The following is a 22,316-nucleotide window of genomic DNA, read 5'->3' as shown; positions in this document are numbered from 1 at the left end:
TACCTATTGTGTGTAACTGGTGTGTAAAAAGTCCCGGGGATGTATTTCAGGGGAATGTGTCACCCGTTTCTGGACAGACTGCTGGGTCATCTCAAAAGGAAAGCCTGCCCTTGGACTTTCCTTCACGCAGGCCACGGCAGATTACAAATACAGAGAGGCTCACAGAAAGAACCTGTGAGAACAGGACACCAGTGGATAGGGAGGGCTATAAAGAGGCATTGACAATTCAGAGGCAAGATGGTTGGGATACTCTCTTAAAATAGTATTGGGGTCCATTTTATGGCTGTGAATGACAATATCGTAAACAAAAACAGAAATCAAACTGGAGAGGAGGTAAAGACAGGGCTGAGGAGGACCAGGAATCCAAGGGCCACAGGAGATCCCACGCTGGTTTGAATGAAAATGCTTCCCTTAGCTCAGATGTTTGAATATTTGGTCACCGGTTGGTAGTGCTTTTTGGGTAGGTTTAGGAGATATGGCCTTGCTGGAAGAAGTAAGTCCTGGGGTGGGCTCTGAGGTAGGAAAGCTACAGGCCATTCCAGGTTCACTCTCTGTGCCTTGTGCTTACAGTTTGACATGTGAGCTCTCAACTTCCAGCTGGAGCAAGTCTGTCACCCGCTGCCACGTAGTTCCTTCCATATGGACCCTGACTCTCTAACTGTAAGCCTAAATCAAGTCTTTTTTTCTATAAATTGCCTTGGACAAGATGTTTTATCACACCAACAGAAAAGTTACTAATACAATCACCTTTCAGAGAGAGAGAGAAAGAGAGAGAGAGAATACTTCTACCTATTAATTATCACTATATAGCATTACAATGTGTGTAAGTTTTGAATGCAATTGGCCCCCATAGGCCCATACGGAGTGGCATTATTACATGTGACCTTGTTGGAGGAGTATGTCGCTGTAGAGGCAGACTTTGAGGTCTTAAGCAGCACCCAGTGGGACAGTCTCCTTCTGCTGCCTTTGGACTAAGATGTAAAACTCGTGGTTCCTCCAGCACCATGTCTGCCTGCATGCTGCCATGCTTCCTGCCTTGATGATAATTGACTGAACCTCTGAGGCTGTTAAGCTAGCCCCAGTTAAATGTTCTCCTACAAGAGTTGTTGTGGTCATGTCTCTTCACAGCAATGAAAGACTAAGTAAGACATGATGTTTTCTGGCAAACAGCTAAAATAAATGTTCAGTACATAAATGTGGAAATATACCAGTCTTAGGCATCACTGAAACAACTGCAATTTTATTCTAGTTTTTAGGCAAAAAGATTTATCAACAACAATGTCATTAATGAAATTTCCCATTTCTTCAATGTTAAAAGAGAAAAGATATTAATGCTCATATGTTGCAAAGGAATGACAATTTTAGAAAATAACATAAAACCAGGTGGTGGTGGTGGTGCATACCTTTAAACCCAGCACTCGGGAGGGAGAGGCAGGTGGATATCCAAGTTCGAGGCCAGCCTGCTCTACAGAGTGAGTTTCAGGACAGCCAGGGCTACACAGAGAAACCCTGTCTTGTAAAAAAAAAAAAAAAAAAAAAAAAAAAAAAAAAAAAAAGAAAGAAAGAAAGAAAGAGAAAAAAACAAATTAGAAAGAAAGAAAGAAAGAAAGAAAGAAAGAAAGAAAGAAAGAAAGCACAAACTTGTATAACGGAGTATTTCCAGGCTCCTAAATCGAGACCAAGTTACCCTTAAGGTTGGTAGCTTGGTTGGTCCCCAAACCAACCTCTAGACTTCTCAGCTTATAGCAGGGTCCAGAAGTGCTACATAAGCAAATGGAACGTTATTGATTTTAGAATTGGTCATTATTCAAATCTTCTCACAAGATGAGTCCATGTCCAGAAGTCTAACCATCATAAAACATCACTGTGAATCACTCAGAAATGCTGACAATGCGCAAGGAAGAGATGGGAAGTGGGCACATTGGCCACTTCCCTGCATGGTCAACACCCTTCACCACACCAACAGTCACTCACAGTTCTCTACCTTGGCAGTGGAGTGTGGCTCACTATACCTAAACTTCAGTAAGTCTGTTCTATCGCCAGTGAGGCCTAATTTAGCCAGGCAGTCTTACTATGCACACAACAGAATTTCATAACCTTTCCTCTGAGAGAACCCATACTTCACAGTTTACAGCCCACAGAATCAACTGACCGGTACTGGGGGCTTGCAGTGATCAGGAGCCTGTAGGAGTCTGAGCAAGTCCTCTGCATATGTTATGGCTGAGTAGCTTGGTGTTCGTGTGGGAATCCTAACAGTGGGAATGGAGGGTGTCCCTGACTCTTGCCTACTGTGCGACCCGTTCCCGTTCCCGTTCCCTCCTCCTGGGTTGCCTTATCCAGCCTGGATGTGATGTTATGTGCCTGGCTTATTGTAGCTTGTTATACTGTGCTTGGTTGATGTCCCTGGGGGGCGTGGCAGAGGAGATTCTGAGGAGAGAGGGAGGGGAAACTGCAGTCAGGATGTAATATATGAGAGAATAGGAAAAAAGGGAGGAGAAAAAGAGAAAGAAACAAGGGATCTTAAGCAAGTCCTACCATGGAATAAATGGGAAGGATTCATGAGGAGAGTGACTATGAAGAATCATAACCTCCTTGACCAAATCGTTGGAGTCAGGTCACCTGACCCCACGCACTTCCCTCCGTTCACAGTGATGCGTATGATGCTAAGACTTGATCTAGATGGAGAGTCATCTTATTAGGAGACCCAACACACCCACAAGAGACTCTTCCCTCTGGTGGGAAGCCAGTTCATTTGCTGAGATTCCTCATTATGTTTAGAGAGGATCCCCTGTACCCAGATCCAAAATGATTCCAGTGGTTCAGATAGTGAAAGAGCTGATACAACTGTAAGCGCTTCTCAAATCCTGGGGTTTTAGGGATTTTGCTGTGGTATGCAGAGTAAAAGGAGCTACTGAAGCCGCCAAACATGCCCGCTATTGCCAGCTCATATTCTGAGTGTCCATAGAAGGATGCTGGGTCAAAAATGATGGGCCCAGAGGAATCTTCTGCTACATTCCCTCCCCAGAGGTCTCCATGGAGTAAGGCGGGCACAATTTCCAGATCACGGAACAGGTCAGGAATCTTCAACTGCAGGGAAGAAGATGGAGCCTTAAACAAAGTGGCCAACCATACGGAGGTGTAAGCACTTTCCTAAGTGCTGCTGCACATATCTGAGCAGGCACTCAAGAATGCCTGACTTGGAGAAGATGGGGATGCTGACAAGCACTGCGCTTCCTATCAGAAGTAGGCTCAGATGCCATCCCGTCCTTGGTGTCTCCCGGCTATCAGGGCTCAGAGGGACATGCTGTTGGTGCTGGGCATGTAGCAGGGGCCCTGCTTACCTGCAGAGCAGACCACAGCTCAAGAGCTTCCCGGTCCCCAGACTTCTTCTCCACCATGTCCATCTGGGGCTGAATGCGCTGCCTGGCATAGAATTCGACCCAATTCTTCTGCCAGTCATTTACCTGCACAAGTGACAGTAAAGGAGAAAGCAGACTTTATCAGAAAACATCAGAAATGAAGGAGGCTTAAGTGCCCAGAAATCCCAAAGTAGAATAGGCTGCAGGAAGCATGAAGAGGGGCAGCAACCACAGGAGGTTAAAGAGATGAGGGATGACCAAGCAACATGAGGCCAGGTCCTGTGCCCCAGGAGGAATGTTAAGCAGGGTGTGCCAGGTGACCACCTGCAGCCTTCCAAGACTTGAGATCAAGTAAAACAATTTAATTAGAACAACTGTGGAATAAAGGCCAGAGCTGGCTGGCCCTCTGGATCTCATGGCTTGTTTCCAGTCATCTTCCAGCAGCTATCTGGCCACATTTTACCTTGTCCTGCGAGTGAGGAGAAAAGTCACATGGAGTCTCTTTCAAAAGAACTCCCAAAAAAGGATGTCCAGGCCATGGGTGCTTCCCACCCAGGAGGGAAGGAAGGTAGACATGTGAGAGTAAATCAGCTCAGAGCAGGAGGACAAAACACCATACACATAAGCACACATGTGCATGCATCTGCATGTGAACACATGCGTCATGAGTTACAGGCAAGAGAAGAAAGGCCACTGCCAGCTAACACACACCCTAAACACATGGGACCCAAAAACCCCATACGAGGCAGGTTTACATATAACCTCCTACACATTCCTAAATCTATGGCCCCTGTGCCCACCATAAAACATCTAGGAGTTTCTAGATTCTGTGTTCACTCGTCTTGGCAAAGAGCCTTCCTATCTGTTATTATGATAAAAACCAACCCAGGGTTTTTGTGTTTTTTTAATCTTACAGTTTCAGGTTATAGTCCATTATTTCAGGAAGGACAACGTAGGCAGTTACTAACAACAGCTACTCATATCCAGAGTTAAGGAACAGCGCTGCCCAAATCTAGGGTGGGTCTTCATGCATCAATTAACCCAAGTAAGAAAATCTTTCACAGGAAATCTCAGGTATGCCCAGAGGCCAACCCAATTCAGGAAATTCCTCACTATGGCTTTCTTCCCGGTGAGTCTAGGCAGATATTTTTGTTTGTTTGTTTTGTTTTTTTAAGACAGGGTTTCTCTGTGTAGCTCTGCCTGTTCTGGAACTCACTCTGTAGACCAGGCTGGCCTCGAACTCACAGAGATCCGCCTGCCTCTGCCTCCTGAGTGCTGGGACTCAAGGCATGTGCCACCACGCCAGCTTCCCAGGTGATTCTTGATTGTATGAAGGTGACAATTAAAACTAGCCATCACAACTGTAATCCTATCTACTTTATATCTGCTGGGCATCAGGCGATGCTCTCTACACAGAAACTCCCAGGGGAACAGACTTAAAACCGTAAACATGAAAGGTATAATTCCTTGTTGTTGTGCTTCCTTTGAGAGTTTAATAGCTTAGTATCCACAGGGAGTGGACCCAACACCTCCACTCATAGGGAAGTCCTCAGATGTTCAAGTTCTTAGATAAAACAATGTACTTTATATAGAGCCCACACACTCCTGCCACATCTAAATGATGAGATAGCTCAGCGGTTAAGAGGGCTTGCTGCTCTTGTGGAGGACCCGGCACTCATGGCAGGCAGCTCACAGTCATCTCTAACAACAGCTCCAGAGGATCTAATTCCTTCCTCTGGCCTCAGCAGGCACCACACATACGCATACTTGTGTGTATGTGTGTTTGTGTGTGTGTTTGTGTGTGTGTGTGTGTGTGTGTGTGTACAAATTAAAATAAATCTTTAGAAATAAGTTGGGCATGGTGGCACACACTTTTAATACCAGGAATTGGGGGGCAGAAACAGGCAGACCCCTGAGTTTGAGGCCATCTGGTCTACATACTGAGTTCCAGACCTGCCAAGGTTACAAAGTGAGACCCTGTTTCAAAATTAAATACATAAATAAAATAAATAAATAATAAAAATAAGCAAAAGAAAAGCTACAAATTTTCACCATATCACGTGGCTTCAGGCCCATCAATATTTCCTGTTTTTTTCAGTGTGTCTAGGACACACTGTACCAACCATACCCATGGTGCTCACTGCACTGCAAATGTGCAGTCTTAGGATGACCACAACTGCTTTGGCATCACCATAGGCCACAGCATTACCCCAGATTTTAACCCCTCCTTGAAGACCAGCATCCTAACTTGCTGTTTCTTCTGTCTGATTTTTCATCTTAATCCAACATTAAGTTTATTTACTTCATGTCAACTTCTTAAAAATTATCAGGGAAAAAAGAGTTTAAAGACTTACAAAACCTTACAGAAAAGGAGTAGGGTAGTTTCCCCACTGTGTCTCAACAGCCAGTCTGACTGTGACGTGGAAGTGAGCTCTGTGCCACTCACCTGGGGGAGGTATCCACAGCATGTCACTACATCAAACCCAAACTGGTCCACATACTGCCGCTCTGCCTGTTCACCTCCTTTCCCTTCCACAAAAAAAAAAAAGAAACAAAGAAAAGTGACTAGCTTGTCCCCTTGCTCTAGGAGACCCTCGGGTCCGCTCTTGCAGCTCAGGGTTGTTGTTTTGCAATCAATATGCCCTTACCCCCTAATGCTTGCACCCATAAATAAGCAAGACACCCCCCCATCACCCAGAACAGTGCCTGCTTTAGCAGACTCAATAACCAAGACACTAGCTATTCTAGAAGCAGAACCAAGTTGCAGAGGATGCACTGGGATGGAGGGACTCATAACAGTGTCAAAAATAAGCTTGTTATGCTTTGAAATGGTCCCAACTTCACGTGTCTCCCCCAAATTAAGAAAATCCCAACCATAGGAATTCCATGCAATCTGGAAGCAATAGGGCTTAAAGCACTTTGACAGAGCCTATGAGCTAATCCTCACAGGACAAGATAAGCTGATGGTACGGCCAGCATATTATCACAGGATGGACAGGCTACCGGGACCTTTCAGCAGAACTATACACAGGAGATTCTGGGTTACCAGCTTTCTGACTATCAGCTATTCTGCCTAACAGAGTCAGCACATGAGGTTCATAGGGATTATCAACTGTCAGCCTGCTAACACCACACTGTGCTCTAGATGGCTGGCATTAGGGCTGGCATTCTGAGCCTCGAGAATGCTGTGCACATGGGAGAGGAGGCAGCATGTTTAAAAGAGTCACTTTGTACTGAAAGCCAAAACAATTGTGATTAGACTCCCTTCTGGAGAGTAACACATAAAACAATTAAATTATGTGACTTCAGGCCCATCAATATTTCCTGTTTTTTCAGTGTGTCTAGGATGCACTGTACCAATCATACCCATGGTGCTCACTGCACTGCAAATGTGCAGCCTTGGGATGACCACAACTGCTTTGGCATCAGCATGAGCAAAAGCATTACCCCATCTCTGAACCCTCTTCCAGACAGGGGCCCTTAGGGCTCACACAGCCCCTTACCCACAGTGCCAGCCTCCTTTAGCAGCCTCTCTCCAAGCCTCTTGTTCTCAAGGTGTAGATCTGCAAGCTGGGTCCCAAGCTTGGTGGCATGACTAAAATCAAAATGCAGGAACTGAACAATGACACACAGATAGCAGATCCATCTGAAAGGTCTCAAGACACATAAGTCAAACATGGAGCATGAAGTTCATTCTACTGACATAAGGGGGGGGGAATTGGGGGTGGTGGCACACAACAGGAATCCTAGGGAGGAGGAGGAGGAGGAGGATTCAATTTGTTTTTGAAACAGAGGTTCCCACCATTTGACCACCTTCCCTAGTCTTTTAGACTTTGCAGCTGAGTCTTTCTGTGATCATTTCACTCTGAGAACGCCCTCTCTCTGGCTTTTATCTGGCAGAGAGTGCATGACATTCATAATACAGAGTCATCATAAGTGCAGTGACGGACACTTTACACCACACCTCAAAATCTTGCCCCCACCCCAATACAAGATTCCAAAATAAAAGACCCATGTGGAGGAAGAAATAAAGCCTCTGCTTTTAAGCAGAAGGGACGGAGTCAGCACAGACCTGCTCAGATACCGCATGTCCAAATGCTCCATCACGAGCATGCTCCCACCTCCTGGGGCATCGACAACCTTGATGGGCTTAGGTACCTTGACTGTACCCGTCTTCAGAATGGCAGTTAAGCTTGCCATCTCACCCTCAAACATTCTTCTAGCCTGTCAGTAAAACAATGGAGAAGGAGACCAAGGTCACCAGAGAGAGACCATGCAGACATGATTACTTCTGGCCTTATAATTTCAAACCACATTTATGCTAGCCAGAGGACTCGACAGAAATGGACAGGTCTTTCAGGGTACTCGACCGAGGAACAGGCCATAAATGCTGAAGTCACATGGGCACAAGCAAGCTTGTATTTTGCAGTGTGGGACTGCATTTGTTTGTTTGTTTGCTTGGTTGGTTGGTTTTTGTTTTTTGAGACAGGGTCTCTACATAAATTTGGCTGTCTTGAAACTGCTATGAAGATCAGACTGGCCTAGAATACATAGAGCTCTGCCTGCCTCTGCCTCCCATGTGCACCAATCAATCACTCTTGAAGCATCACCATCATGAGACTGAGTCCAGATACCCCTGAGTGGTGATGGCGTACACCTTTAGTCCCAAGCACTTGGCAGGCAGAGGCAGGCAATTCTTAGTTTGAGGTCAGCCTGGTCTACAAGAGTAAATTCCAGACCAGCCTGGGATACACAGAGAAACCCTGCCTTGAGACATACCTAAAAAAGAGACCAGCCATTACTTGCCCCAGAGACGCCTGTCTCTACCCTGGCTTCCACCATCACAGAGCTGCTCTGCCTGCTTGGTCATACTTTTTGTGTCCCTAGCTTTTGTTGTTTTGTTTTATTGTTGTTTTTAATGTAACAGGGTTTTGCTATGTAGTCCATGCTGGCCTCAAACTCACAATCCTCCTGCCTCAGTCCTCTGAGTGCTATGTGACCATTTTACACTCAGTCACATGGGCTCTTGGGTCTGGTGTATTTGTTATACCTTCATCGTATATACTATTTCACAGGGTGAACATACCAAAATGTAATCACCCTTCCTACTGAATAGCTCTGCCAGGGCAATTCTAGGTACACTCCTAGTTGCTACCACTGTGACCTCAGGCAAGTTACTTAAGCTTTCTTTGCTTCAGTTTGCTCACCTATAGAATGGGAGAACCTACATTTCTGAGGTAGCAGCTAACAGCCCATTCTAAACATGCTACAAATGTTGCAACTACTCACTAAGAAAACCAAAGTTTCTGAGAAGGAAGATAGGAACTATGTCCTGACAGAACTTTCACAGCAATCTCTTTAGAATATGAAGGAGAAGCTGGACTTTTGCCCAAGGTGCTGGTGAAAGAGACTACATTAATGGCAGCACGAGAAAAAGAAATGTTTTAAAAGGAACTGTGTAGCCATCAAGAAGAACTGCTCCTTCACAGTAGTAGTTTACTGTTTATGTGGTTGGAAGATTCCAGCTAAGAAAGTAGCTACTCATAAATAGACCTATGGGAAAATTAAGCTTCAGTTGGACCATTGTGAGAAAAAAAATCTGGAAACAACTTAAAAATGAGATAAAATCAATTACATAAGTTTAAAAAGTCTAATAAGAAAAGTCAACCAGGTAGATTCTAGCGAGGCATAAGAAAGCACATAAAAGAGAAGTCGGGTAGTCTTAGAGTCTCTCTTACCTCAGAGAAAGTAGAGCAAGGAAGAGTCATGTTTCTAACACAAAGTTATAATTACAATTGGCAGATGTTCATCTTATGGACAGTATTCCAGCACAATTCATGCTATGTATCCCAGCGCAAGCAAGAAAAAAGGCCAAATGGAAAAGGAAGACTGAAAAATTGAAAATAGACTTTGAATGGGAGATAACCCAGCAGTGGGGCTGGATATGGTTTAGTGGTTAAAAGTGCATACTGCTCTTGCAGAGGTTCCGAGTTCAATTCCTACCCCCCACATCAGGTAGGTCATAACCACCTGTGATTCCCACTTCAGGAGGCTCTGATGTCTCTGGTCTCCACGGGCACCACACACACATCCTACACCACATATACACACATACGTATTGTCTTTAAAACTGAATAAATAAATAAATCTTTTAAAAAAGAACTCGGCAGTTCATGCTGGCTAACATATGGAATCCTACCACTTGAGAGGCTGAGGATTCCATAGTAAGTTCCAGACTAGCCTGGGCTACATACAGATGGAAACTGCCTCAAAACAAGCAAACCCCACTTCCTGCGAGAGAGAATGTAAACTCGAAGGAAGTAGGCACATCTCTGTCAGTTCAAGGCCATTCTGGGCTACGTAGTGAGATCCTGTTTCAAGAAATTAAACAATAACCAAAAAGAAAAAAGACAAGAAAAAGAAAAAGAGAGAAAAGAGCCTGAACTCAACTCCAAACAACAGAAAACACACACACACACACCACTAGTTTGAAGATGCAGCTCAGTGGTATGTATCATACTTGCTTAGGATGTGCATGGCTCTGGGTTCAACCTGTCATCACAAAGAAAAAACAAATCAAAGTGGAAATACTGAGGGCTGTAGAGAAAGGCTACTATATAAAAACAAGCAAAACCAGAACAGAGAGGCCCAGCTGTAGAACATGCAGGAGACCACGAAGACTGTGGCTGAGGGCAAACTGATGGCTGAAGACAGGGGTTGAGGCAAGTCCTGAGAAAATAAGGGTATTCCAAAGGTTAACACACATGGGAGAGGCAGGTTCCTTTCTTGAAAGAAAAATGACCACAAATGCAAAAAGCTAGGCTCGTGGCTAGAACCTGCAATCCCAGCACTCCAAGAGACAGAAACAAAAGGGTTGAGTTTGGAAGTCAGCCTTAGTGACAGAAACCAACTCTAACGTGGAGGGTGTGTAGGGCTTAACAAGAAGATAAACACCTTCAGTTTCGTCTTTAAAAAAACTTTGCCAAGTTCTACAGAAGCCATCCACGTCCCTTCCAAACAAAACCTGGAGTGAACAGCTTAAAATGACAAAGGGACAGCAGCAACCAGGAACACAACTGAAGCCTTGGGGCTCTCACCCTATCTTCCATTGGGCGCTTCAGAAAAAGTTCACTCTCAAACAGAACGTGGTGGGATGAGTGTGTTATTTTGATCCTTTAAGATCTTTGATCTGAGTTTTGAAATAAGCTCCAGATAAACACGAGTACTCTGGCGTTTCTCAAAACTAACCAGCCAGACGTGAAGGCTTTCTCAAAGAAGCGGGCATAGCAATCTCTGAATACCACGCGCTGCACCTGCATAGCCACCGTTGCCTTAGCGGGCACAGCGGGCAAGGGCAGGGAAGCCGGAGGCCAAAGGGAAATCGCCGGGCTGTGGACAGCGGGCAGAGACTGTCGCTGAAGACTGAGTCTCTAGCGCTACCCAACCCGGGTCAGCTCAGGATCTCACACACCCCGGACCCAAACCACCGCCCCATTTTAGCCTCGGGTCAACGAGCCCGACCCTCACCCAGCGCCGGTGGCCCTACCTCTGCCTTGGAGTTCACTTTCACAAACACTCGTCCTTTGTCCGTGTCATAACTCTGGCCCTGGCTAATGCACCCGCCTCCCGAGTGACCCGTAGCTTTGACCGAGCTGCAGCCCAGCTCCCGCTTAAGCAGGGTCTCCATGAGAGCAGTTCCCCAGCCGACCCAGTTCAGGCCTGGAGCAGAAGCGGGTACAGGGGCGGGGCGGGGTAGACACAGACCAGTGACGGGATTGGGTGACAAGAAGGAAGGGGCGGGGAAACCTTTGGGAGGGGCGTGGCCTGACTGGTTAGGATTGGTTGAGAGGCAGAGAGACCGCTGCCAAGTTTTCTCTGGCTGCTGGAGCGCAGGAGCCGGGTGGTAAGTGGGTGGAGCGCCCAGCCTCCCCGCTCTGGTGTGCTGAACTCTCTCAATTCAAACCTGTTTAAAACAATTCCCAGACAGCTGTGTAGAAGGACGGAGGTTGCTCCCTCCGCTCCGGGTTCTGTCTGAAACCGCCAGCGAGGTGAAGCTGAGCCCTTAGGGTTTTGCAGAGGATGACGCATCCTTTCTCAGGGATGTGCTGGCCGCGAGACCATTTCCCTGGCCAGGAGGCCTGCCCTCCTGTGGGAGGTATGGAGGTCCTTGTGCCTACAAGTTAAGCACTAGTAGAACCAGGAATGTAACGCAGAGTTGTTCCTTCGAAGGAAAGGATGCATAGCCTGTGAGCAGATGTAGTTGCCCAGGACCTTTGTACTAATCTGTGTGCTGGACCACACGGGATCCTCTCCCAAACCCTTCTCATGAGTTTGTCAATCTACAGAACCGATCTTTAAGATGTTGATCCCACTGGTCAAGAATAAGACCACATAAATTAAATTAAATTTCATGTAAGCTTTAATACTTTAAGTACTGCCCACGTGGATGTACTTTGGTCAGATCCTTGCCCAGGTTCCCAGGGAAATGGCCCCAGTCAGATTTTGCAGGGGCTTAAAAAAGCAAAAAACACAATTCAGCGCATTTCCAGTCAGGTCCAATCAGTGGCAAGCATACATTCTGACGTATTTCCTACTCATATACCTCCCTTCCACGTGTGAGCAAGCAGATCTGGTATAGATGGGCCAAATAAACTTGTTTAAAGAAGTGAAAACTCGTGACTTGTTATTTTCCATAAATAATAGCCTTTAGCATTTCAAGAAGTATCTGTCCTTGGGCAAGGAGCTTACAGGTCAGATGCATTTTTTTTTTTCATGGATCGCTTAGGCATAGTAATTAAAACTTAAAACATAACTTTGGCTTTCACAATGTCACATGTACGTCACAAAGAGTTTCAACATACTCACACCTTAAGTTTTATTTTGCACACAAGATTGAGTTGATCACCAGGAAATTTTTCACTAAATTGTGCTGCGACTAAAATATGCCTAAATAAACTACACTGGGTCAGACTTGAAGTTTGAACCAACGCCAGTCACCTAGTCTTATTAAACAGAACTGCCACTACCGGGCAGTGGTGACACTTGCCTTTAATCCCAGCACTTGGGAGACAGAGGCAGGTGGATTTCTGAGTTCAAAGCCAGCCTGGTCTACAGAGTGAGTTCCAGGACACCAGGGCTACACAGAGAAACCCTGTCTCAAAAACAAACAAACAAAACAAAACAAAACAAAACCCAGAACTGACTTCTTGCCTCTGCCTGTCTATCCTTATTCTGCTAGCTGTAATGGTTATAAAGACCCTCTCCAGCCCTCCCTGTCCCAAACGTAGAGTAAAAGGACCAGAGACAAAGGGAAAAACACCTTGACCCTGACTTGACTCCAAGCCAAATCCAGGGCCAAGAAACAGAAACACCAATCCCTGAACATGAAATCACGCCAATCTCTAAACTTGCCCCAAGTTTAGGCCACAAAAATTTCACCAATCTCCAGGACAATCTGGAAAGCTCCCCACCTTCACCCCAAGAAACCCCTCACAAAGCCTGTGTTCTGCTCTGCTCCCTGCTGCTTCTCATCCAAGCAGAGGCAGCCACCCTCCTGGGTTTTCCCTCCCAATAAATATCTCGTATGAGGTTTGTTGTGCAGTGTGATTTTGTGGAGCAGAGCTGTAACACTTGTCTTGAGGAAATTTTCCCCCACTGGAGCAGAGCTACAACATTTTTGCTGGAGAAACGTTCCCCTGCAGGAGCAAAGTTATAACTTATACCCTGGATGCTCACCCTCCAGCACTCAGCTCAGCTGTCCTCTCAGTCTGTCCGAGCTTCCAGGTCTGTGACAATGATCTGCAGTGCAGGACTCAGACTGTTTAAGTGTGTAAGTCCTAAACTGGAGGGGCATGCTGCTTCCAATACAGGAGTTTTGTATTATATGAGATTAACAGATTAGCTTGTGTCTCAGCCAGAACTGTGTTCAGTTCCAACACAGGTTAAAAATCTGTCTTGCTCAGAGGAAAAAACCCAGCAGGATGCATGTATAAAGAGACTTAAGAAACTGCAAATCTGGAATCAGTAGGATCTGCTGGCAGGCTGGAGATAAAGAGATGTTGTCTGAGTCACGGTCCTCCTCCCACAAAATTCCTTCTCGTGGATGGTTGATTTGTTCTGTTGAGACCTCTAGCTGGCCTACACTGTGGAGGGAAATGTGCCTACTCCAGACCCATTGGCTTAAATATTAACAGGATACAAACATACATAATTTTTTTGTGTTTTGATTATGGACTGGGATGCAATAGGGAAGATTAAAATTGAGATAAGGTTTCACTATATAGCCCAGGCTAGCCTCAGAGTCAGGGAAATCCTGCCTCAGCCTACCAAGTCCTGGGATGATAGATGATAGCCCCTAACAGAAAAATGCTTAACCAATTGTGGTGGCTTGAGTAGGTTTGGCCCCCATAGACTCATGTGTTTAAATGCTTGGGCAGTGACACTATTAGGAGATGTGGCCTTGTTGGAGGAGGTGTGTCACTGTGTGTGAGGTCTCTATGCACAAGCCCCACCCAGTGTGGGATTTCAGTCTCCTCCTGGCAGCCTTTGGATCAAGATGTACTACTCTGAGCTTCTCCAACACCTTGTCTGCCTACATGCTGCCATGCTTCCCACTATCATGATAAAGGACTAAACCTCTGAAACTGCAAGCCAGCCACAACTAAATAATAATGTAATAATATGTAAGAGTTGCCTCGGTCATAGTGTCTCTTCACAGCAATAAAACCCCAAGACCCCAAATACCTGTGTCCAATCAAGTGGGACACAGTTGACCACCATGTTCCCTGATGTTTCCCAGCGAATAGCACAACAGAAAGTGGACATTCAATAAGAATGTGCTAAAATGAGCGAATGAATGAAAGCTTGAAAGCTTAAAGGAATAAAAGCAACTGAAGAAAGCATGCAGATTGTTTAACCTCACCTTCTGCTGAGAACATCTAGAAATAAATGCTGGTTGAAATCGTTAAAAACACATCCCACCAAAAAGCTGACAGGACAGAGAGGAATGTAGGCTTAGTATCTGGGTGATAGAAGCCCAGAGTAAAAAGTAAAAATTCAAAAACTGTTCTTGCCATGGGGACAAGAGCTGGTTTTAGGGAGTTGGAGAGATGGCTCAGCAGTTAAGAGCACTTGGCTGTTGTTCCAGAAGACCTGGTTTTACTCCTAGCACGTACGTGACAACTCACCTACAAACAACTGTCTGTAACTCTACTTCCAAGGGATTTAACACTTGGCTTGTGGAGGCATCAGGCACGATCGTAGTTCACATATATGTAGGCAAATCATTCATACTAATAAAATGATTTTAAGAGTTTAAATCTAGGTTTTGTTGTATTTTATTTTTAGTAACCATAGATCTAAGTAACAGTATGGGACCAGATGGGTTCAAGGTGACCATGTAGTGGAAGAACAACTTTCCAATAAATCTAGGACACTGAAAGGCTACCTGAGCTTCAAGAAGGTGAAATGCCATCCTGAACCCAGCACCTGTGAAGCTTTGTCCTTGAATAAAATGGTGATGGCGTTGGTAGAAGTCATTATTATCTGCCCTTGGTTAGATTTGCAACACAAACTCATATTACTTAATTATTTTTTTAAATCACAAGTTTTACTTTTAATTTTAGGCAATTAGTGTTCTGAGAGAAGGAAACACTAGATCTCATGGAAATCCTTTACATAACTCAAGGACAACGAAGTCAAAAGTGATGGGGTGACTGCACACAGTAAATCCATTCCTTTAGTCTCAGTGTTTAAGACCTGAAACAGGGGGGTTGCAGTAAAATGAAGGCCAGCTTAAGCCAACACAAAGGCCAGCTTAAGCCAACCCAATTGTTTTTTGTTTTTTGTTTTTTAATTTTATGTGTATGGGTGTCTTATCTGCATGTGTGTCTATATACCATGTGCATGGCTGGAGCTCACAAAGGCCAGAAGGTGTTAGGCTCTTCTGGAACTGGAGTTACAGACAGTTGTTAGCCTCCATGAGGGTGATAGGAAATGAACCTGGGTCCTCTAGAAGAGCAGCCAGTGCTTTTTTTTTTTTTTTTAAAGATTTATTTATTATTATACATAAGTTCACTGTAGCTGACTTCAGACACACCAGAAGAGGGCATCAGATCTCATTATGGGTGGTTGTGAGCCACAATGTGATTGCTGGGATTTGAACTCAGGACCCTTCGGGAGAGCAGTTAGTGCCCTTACTTGCTGAGCCATCTCACCAGCCCTGCAGTCAGTGCTCTTAATCACTGAGCCATTTCTCCACCATGCCTCAAAGTGCATTCTTTTTTTGTTTGTTTTTACTGTGTTCTTTTTTTAAAGATTTATTTATTATTATATGTAAATACACTGTAGCTGTCTTCAGACACACCAGAGGAGGGCATCAGATCTCATTACATATGGTTGTGAGCCACCATGTGGTTGCTAGGATTTGAACTCAGTTCCTTCGGAAAAGCAGTGTTCTTAACCACTGAGCCATCTCTCCAGCCCCCACAAAGTTCATTCTTAAATGTCACACGAGGGTTGAAAAACCATTTTCACAAGACTGCCTTGCCCAAGAGCTGTAGACTGAATGCTTTATGTTCCCTCAGAATTCACAGATAGAGTCACCAATCCCAGCATAACGAACTTGGGGACAGTGACTTAAAGGATGTAATTAATATTAAATGAGCTCATGGGGTGGGACCATAATCCAAGAGGATTACCAAGTGACTCCATAAATAGAGACTCCAGAAAAAGCCATGGCCAGACATAGCAGGCAGGCAGTTCTCTACAGACCAGAAACATGAGATCCCTTGGCAACCTAACTCTTCTGTCTCTCTGATCTCAGACAGTCACTCTCAAGATGTGTGAAGATTAACTTTCTGTTGTTAGAACCTGGCAGTAGAATGGCACCCCTAGTCAACTAACACACCAAAGAAGCAACAGGAGGTCACAGATAATGACAGGTGCTGGCATTACTACGTGCATAACAAGACAGTTATTCCTTTAATGTTAAAAAAGGAAAAATCAGGAGCTTAAGAGATTGCGATTAAGAGTACTTGCTGTGGGCCTATCAGAGAATCCAGGTTCAATTCCCAATTCTAGTGGCAGCTCACACTAGAAAAGATACTATACCCACTATGCACAGCTTCAGAGTGAGATCTGTGGCTTCAGGGGTGAGGGGTGGGGGGTGGGGTGAGCTTGGTTTTGTTTGTTTGCTTTTTCTTTGGTGTTTTGTTTTTGTTTGGGCGTGGTTTTTGGAAACAGGGTTTCTCTGGATAACTGTCCTGGAACTCATTCTGTAGACCAGGCTATCCTCAAACTCAGAGATAGTCCTGTCTCTGCCTCTCCACCACCACCCAGCTCAGCGTGGAATCTTAATAGATCTATATGTAAATTAAACACAGAAGAGGAGAGAATCACTAAATAAGAGGCCAGAAAAGTTACTGGTACTGTGGCATGGAGAAACTGAAAGGAAAATTGAGGCTAAAAGACTTGAAGAACAGAACAAGTGTTTGTAACGATGTAAGTGGGCATCCAGAAATTGGAAGGAAGACAAACTGAAAAGGACTGGAATGGGACAGGAAGCTAGTCAGGGCGTGGAGCGGTGGGAACAGAGCCAATGCAGTGTGTTTGCCACTGCCTTAACAACAGGTCGTGGAGTACATTCCATAATAGCCTCGAATTTCAACATGACATCCAGTGGCCAGAGAAAAATGATGAGCCCTAAGCCTGAACTTACTAAAAGCAGAAACAGAGAATTCAGGAAGCTTTTGATCTTTTTGATACTGACTGACCTGAACCTACAGACATCAAAAGACTAAAGGTGGGAATGTGGGCCCTAGGCCTCGAACCCAAGAAAGAAGAAACCCAGAAAATGATAAATGACGTTGATAAGGAAGGGGCAGGGAAATGAGCTTTAGTAACTTCTTGGCAACGATGACTCAGGAAATGTTCGGGAAAAGCACCGAAGAAGAAATCCTGAAGGTTCTCAAGCTCTTTGATGACAATGAGACCGGGAAAATATTATTCAAAAATCTGAAGTGTGTGGCCAAGGGGTTGAGGGAGAGATTTACTGATGAGAAAGACTGATGAGGCCGGTTGAGATGAAGATGTCAAGGTAGATTGTGAGAGTTCCTGCACATCAGGAAGACCCAGCCTCTATCAACCAGCGTTTCTTTTTCTACCGCAAGCACATGTGACTAAATTTAGTGTCTGCTAATGTGTGAAATCTGGCTTTTAAGAATGCCGCCACCCACCCCCAGACCAGGATAACTTTAGCTCTGATCTTGAATCTATTTTGGACCTTTGAAAGTGTTCTTTGATATTAAGTTCTTTGTGCACTTACCTGCTGGTTAGTTCAGGAGGTCAGGATAAAAGCACACATAGTGGGTAATAGGGTCTCAAAGTGTGACTATGGCCACTCCGTCTTCCATTCCTTCACATTGCGCATGCATTTCTAAACAGCTGCAAGCGACAATGTACCCATGTCACCATGAGCAGTGGCAGCTCTGAAAACAGTTCTGGCTTTTAGTTTATAAAACCCAGTGGATGCTTGCTGTGGTGTTTGGATGTGTGTTGGTGCGTTTGCTTTGTTTCTGAAATAGAACCTTTTATAGTTCAAGCCCTCAAAAAAAAAACAAACAAACAAACAAAAAAAAAACAAACAAAAAAACCACCTGACATGCTCTAGACTGACAAAATACACCACCCCCCGGTTTAAGGTCCCAGAAACATTACTGCTGTTTTGACTCTGCATCTTTAAAGTAAAGGCTGGCCTCCAATTCTTTATGTGAGTACACTGCTGCTGTCTTCAGACACACCAGAAGAGGGCATCAGATCCCATTACAGATGGTTGTGAGCCACCATGTGGTTGGTGGGAAATGAACTCAGGACCTCTGGAAGAGCAGTCAGTGCTCTTAACCACTAAGCCATCTATCCAGTCTCTGGCCTCCAATTCTTGATCCTCCTTGCCTGAACCTCTTAGGTGCTTAGATGCTGGGATAGTAGACACGCACACACACAGTGTATGTGTGTTTGTGGGGTTATGTGCACATGTATGTAAGAGTGCCAGTGCCTGCAGAGGCCAGAGGTGTTGGGTGTCCCTGAAGCTGAAATAGCAAGCCTTTGAGACCCTTCAGAAGTGGGTACAGGGAAATGAACCCGAATAACTGCTAAGCCCTCTTTCTAGCCCTACAGAAACACTGTAAATTAAAAGATGTCCATTCTTAGACAAATAGCAGTCAAGTAATAAAATACCCAAAGCAAAGGAAGTCTGAAATGTGAATAGCAAAGTTGTCAAAAAGGATTAACACCTGTTTTCTCTGGAAACCAAAAGATAGAGGACTAATCAACTATAATCAAAAGAAAACAACTTCCCCAGGGAAAATGTTTCCAAAAATGAAAATGAAGAATAATTTTTTTAAGCTGAGAGCTATGGCCGTCATGAAGTTAACTGCCTTTATTTCTGGTGATGCTGTTTCCTAGCATCCTAAAGGAAATCCCGGGGAATCAGTGTTCCCCTTCAGTGCTCCCCTCCCACCACATGGATCTCAGTCATGAGGCTTAGTGGCAGATGTCTTTACCCACTGAACCATTTAGCAGCTCTGGCTTTGTATTTCTTGACCTGGAGCAGTGGTTTATAACTGAAGTTGCCACTTTATAGCTTTCTATTAAATGATACAAATATGTATGATCATACTCTTCCCCATGTACATAGAGCATTTCATCATTAAAAAAAAAAAAGGCCAGACAGGTGGCGATTGGACACCCCTTTAAACCTAGCACTCAGGAGGCAGAGGCAGGAAGATCTCTGAATTCAAGGCCAGCCTGGTCTGCAGAGCAAGTTTCAGGATAACCAGGTCTACACAGAGAAACCCTGTCTCAAGAAAACTCTCTCTCTCTCTCTCTCTCTCTCTCTCTGTGTGTGTGTGTGTGTGTGTGTGTGTGTGTGTGTGTGTGTGCATGTATAAATTCTTTGTGATTCTTTGGGTTTTTGTTGTTGTTTTTCAAGATAGGATTTCTCTGTGTAATAGCCCTTGCTGTCCTGGAACTCTCTTTGTAGACCAGACTGGCCTTAAACTCATGGAGATTCACCTGCCTCTGCCTCCCAAATGCTGGGAATGAAGGCATATGCCACCACACCTGGCTCATAAATTATTTTTTATTGGAAAAAGTCATGCAATATATTTTGAGCATATTTTCCTTATTTTTTTATTTTTAAAAGAAAGATTGCAATCGTTTATTTTTATCTTAACTGTGAGTATTTGTCTGTATAGGTGCATGTAAGTGCCTGTGCCCATGGAGGTCGGGTCTATCACAAACCCTAGAGCTGGAGTACAGTCAGTTGTAGCTGCATAGCAGAGGTGCTGAGAATTTAACAGGCCCTCTGTGAGAATACAAGCTCTAACCACTGAGTTACCTCTCCATCTCCTTTCAAAGTTCTTACTACATTATTTATGTGTATGCATGTGTGTATGCACGTCACATTTGTGCCATGGTTTATATGTGGAACTCAGAGGACACCTACTAAGGAGTTAGTAGGCTCATTCACACTATGTGGGTCCCAGGATCAAAGGCAGGTCATTAGCTATGGCAGTGAGCAACTTTGCCCATGGAGCAAACTTTACCAACCCAAATATGTAAATCCCATCATGTGGTTTTCATCGATGTTATCTTCTAACCCCCCCTATACTGGTTATATATAATAAGAATATGCATAATTTGTCAGATAGATTTGTATTTATTCATTCTTGAGAAAAAATTTACAGTTGTGATTAAAGACATTTCTATTGTTTTAATTTTCTTTTGTTTGGGATTTAAAAAAAAAAGTCCCCTGTGAACAGCCAGCCTCAAACTATTGGTAACTTTGGAAGGCTCTACGTGGGGCCCCAGAACATTCTCAAATCCCAAATTGCAGGACTTTTCCCAGGAGATGTAAACAAACATCTGTTCACTCAAGATTAGGTGCTAAATAAATAAATCTTAAAAAAAATGATTAGGTGCAAAAGACCAAAAAAGCGGTTCCTCACCATGGGTTTTCCCTCTCTCATGATATGGTCCATGAGGGCAGGGGGAGTGGTGAGCACACCTGGACCAGCTACCAGGAGGCAGATCGACTTTACTTGGGGTGATTCAAGGCTTATACAGTTTTGTAGGGCTGAGCGTAGGGACATCCAAGATGGACAACGATCGTTGACTGATGTCTTCGGCTGACTAACACAGGGAGGCACTTCAGGAATCTCAGGTGCTGGCTGAACAGGTTCTTATCAGGAGAAAGGAAATTGTCCCTGTAATCTAACTAAGTGACAACGCTTCAGAAAATGACTTATAAAGCGATATCGATGAAGTTCCCTGCACAGCAAGCAGGCAGTTCCACGAATCGCTAACTGCTTAGCTAACTTTAAAAGGGGACTTGTGACTCTTAAAACCTTCATAAGTTTCCTGGGTCTTTTTTTTTTTAAATCATAGAGGAAATAAGTTTTTATTAAAATGTATTTTATAAAATATACTTGTATTACAGTTTCCCCTCCCCAACACCTCCCATCATCCCCATCTCCCCACCCACCTAAGTCCACACTCATTCATTCATTCTTACACTAGAATAAAAACAGTCATCTAAAATGAAGAGGATGGAGAAAACAGAATAAAAAACAAACAAAGCTGACAGGAGCCTAATATTGCTGTCTCCTTAGAGGCTCTGCCAGAACCTAACAAATACAGAGGGTGATACTCACAGTCAACCATTGGACTGAGCATGGTGACCACAATGGAGAACTCAGTGAAAGAGCTTCCTGGGTCTGGGTCTTAAAGCCTCTTGAACTTCATGAACCTTAGGATCCTCATTCTTTCCTTCCAGGAGGGAACGTTTTAATTAACAACAAATACTACACAATACTCTACCTGCTTCTTCTGACTCTTAAATTCTTTCTGTTTCTCATTCTGCGATGTTCCCTTGGCCTTGGAGAATATGGTATGAAATGGATGGTAAATTATTTTTTGCTATTTACAACTGAGAATTAAGACTATTATGCCATAGCAACCGTCATTTTATTTCTTAGTATTTGGCTGGTTATACATCTCTACAATACCCATGTCTTGCTAAATAAAAAAGAAGTTACTTTAATAACCGAGACTAACAAAAACAGTAATTTATAACAAAAATGTTCAGAAAACAATTTGACAGACTTATCACACCCATTTAACAAAGCAATAGTAATAACTTTTCATTAGAGCCTGTAACATCTCTAGCCACAAACTTTTTGCCCTGGCTTTAAGTGTTATAGCTCTGCTCTGGCACGGGGAGGTTTCCCCCAATGAAAATGTTACAGCTCTGCTCTGGGAGGCATCTTGGCAGTCGGGAACCAAGGAATACCACAAAGTCACACCGCACCACAAACCTCACACAAGACTTATTGGGAGGGGAAAACACCGGAGGGTGGCTATAGAGAGAATCTCCTGTGCACTTTGTAACTAAAACAAACAAACAAACAAATAAAGAAATAAAACCAACAACAACCTATGGCCAATGAGCTGAGGCAGGAAAAAGGAGGTGGGAGTTCTGGCAGAGAAGGCCTGGGGGATTTTGGGAAAGAGTCACAAGCTGGGGAGATTTGCCCTGAACTCTGAAGAGACAGATTCATGAAACTGAGAAGATAGCCAGCCATGTAGCATTCTTACAATAAACCGAACCTGGGGAGAGAGAACCAAACAGGTGGCGGGACTTAGGATAGAATAAACAGGTAATTAAGTTATGAGCTGGTCAGGGAACAAACAATTCTTTTGACCTAAGCACTTATTTATGAAATATTAAGTCTCAGAGTCATTATTCTAGGGAACAAAGAAGCTGGGTAGAAAACCACGAGGTTACAAGTAGCTGGCTGCCTCTAATTGGGTGAGAAGCATCGGGGAATTGGGCAGATGGCAGGCTCTATATAGGGTTTCTAGGGCGTGGGAGGAGCTTTCCAGGGAAGCCTAAGATTG

At 44.2% G+C, this 22,316-nt stretch overlaps 1 protein-coding gene across 2 annotated transcripts; it reads right to left on the bottom strand.

Annotated features, from left to right (window-relative positions):
• Positions 1–1,220: 1,220 nt before the first annotated feature.
• Positions 1,221–11,136, bottom strand: Fn3krp (fructosamine 3 kinase related protein). Of its 2 annotated transcripts, none has more exons than XM_006533274.1 (6): positions 10,906–11,131; positions 7,432–7,583; positions 6,863–7,005; positions 5,806–5,888; positions 3,342–3,464; positions 1,221–3,087 (listed from the first exon to the last, which is right to left on the bottom strand). In XM_006533274.1, the coding sequence occupies exons 1-6, from the start codon at positions 11,044–11,046 to the stop codon at positions 2,749–2,751; spliced, it is 981 nt and encodes a 326-aa protein (XP_006533337.1). In that variant the 5' UTR covers positions 11,047–11,131; the 3' UTR covers positions 1,221–2,748. The 2 variants fall into 2 exon arrangements, with proteins under 2 accessions (XP_006533337.1, NP_852085.2); NM_181420.3 differs by having other exon boundaries at positions 1,741–3,087; positions 6,863–6,954; positions 10,906–11,136.
• Between the last annotated feature and the right edge of the window lie 11,180 nt (positions 11,137–22,316).

Source organism: Mus musculus, chromosome 11 (genome assembly GCF_000001635.26).
Source record: "Mus musculus strain C57BL/6J chromosome 11, GRCm38.p6 C57BL/6J".
NCBI lineage: Eukaryota > Metazoa > Chordata > Mammalia > Rodentia > Muridae > Mus > Mus musculus.
The sequence above is the reverse complement of the archived record's forward strand: the minus strand, read 5'-3'. Positions and strand labels throughout refer to the sequence as shown.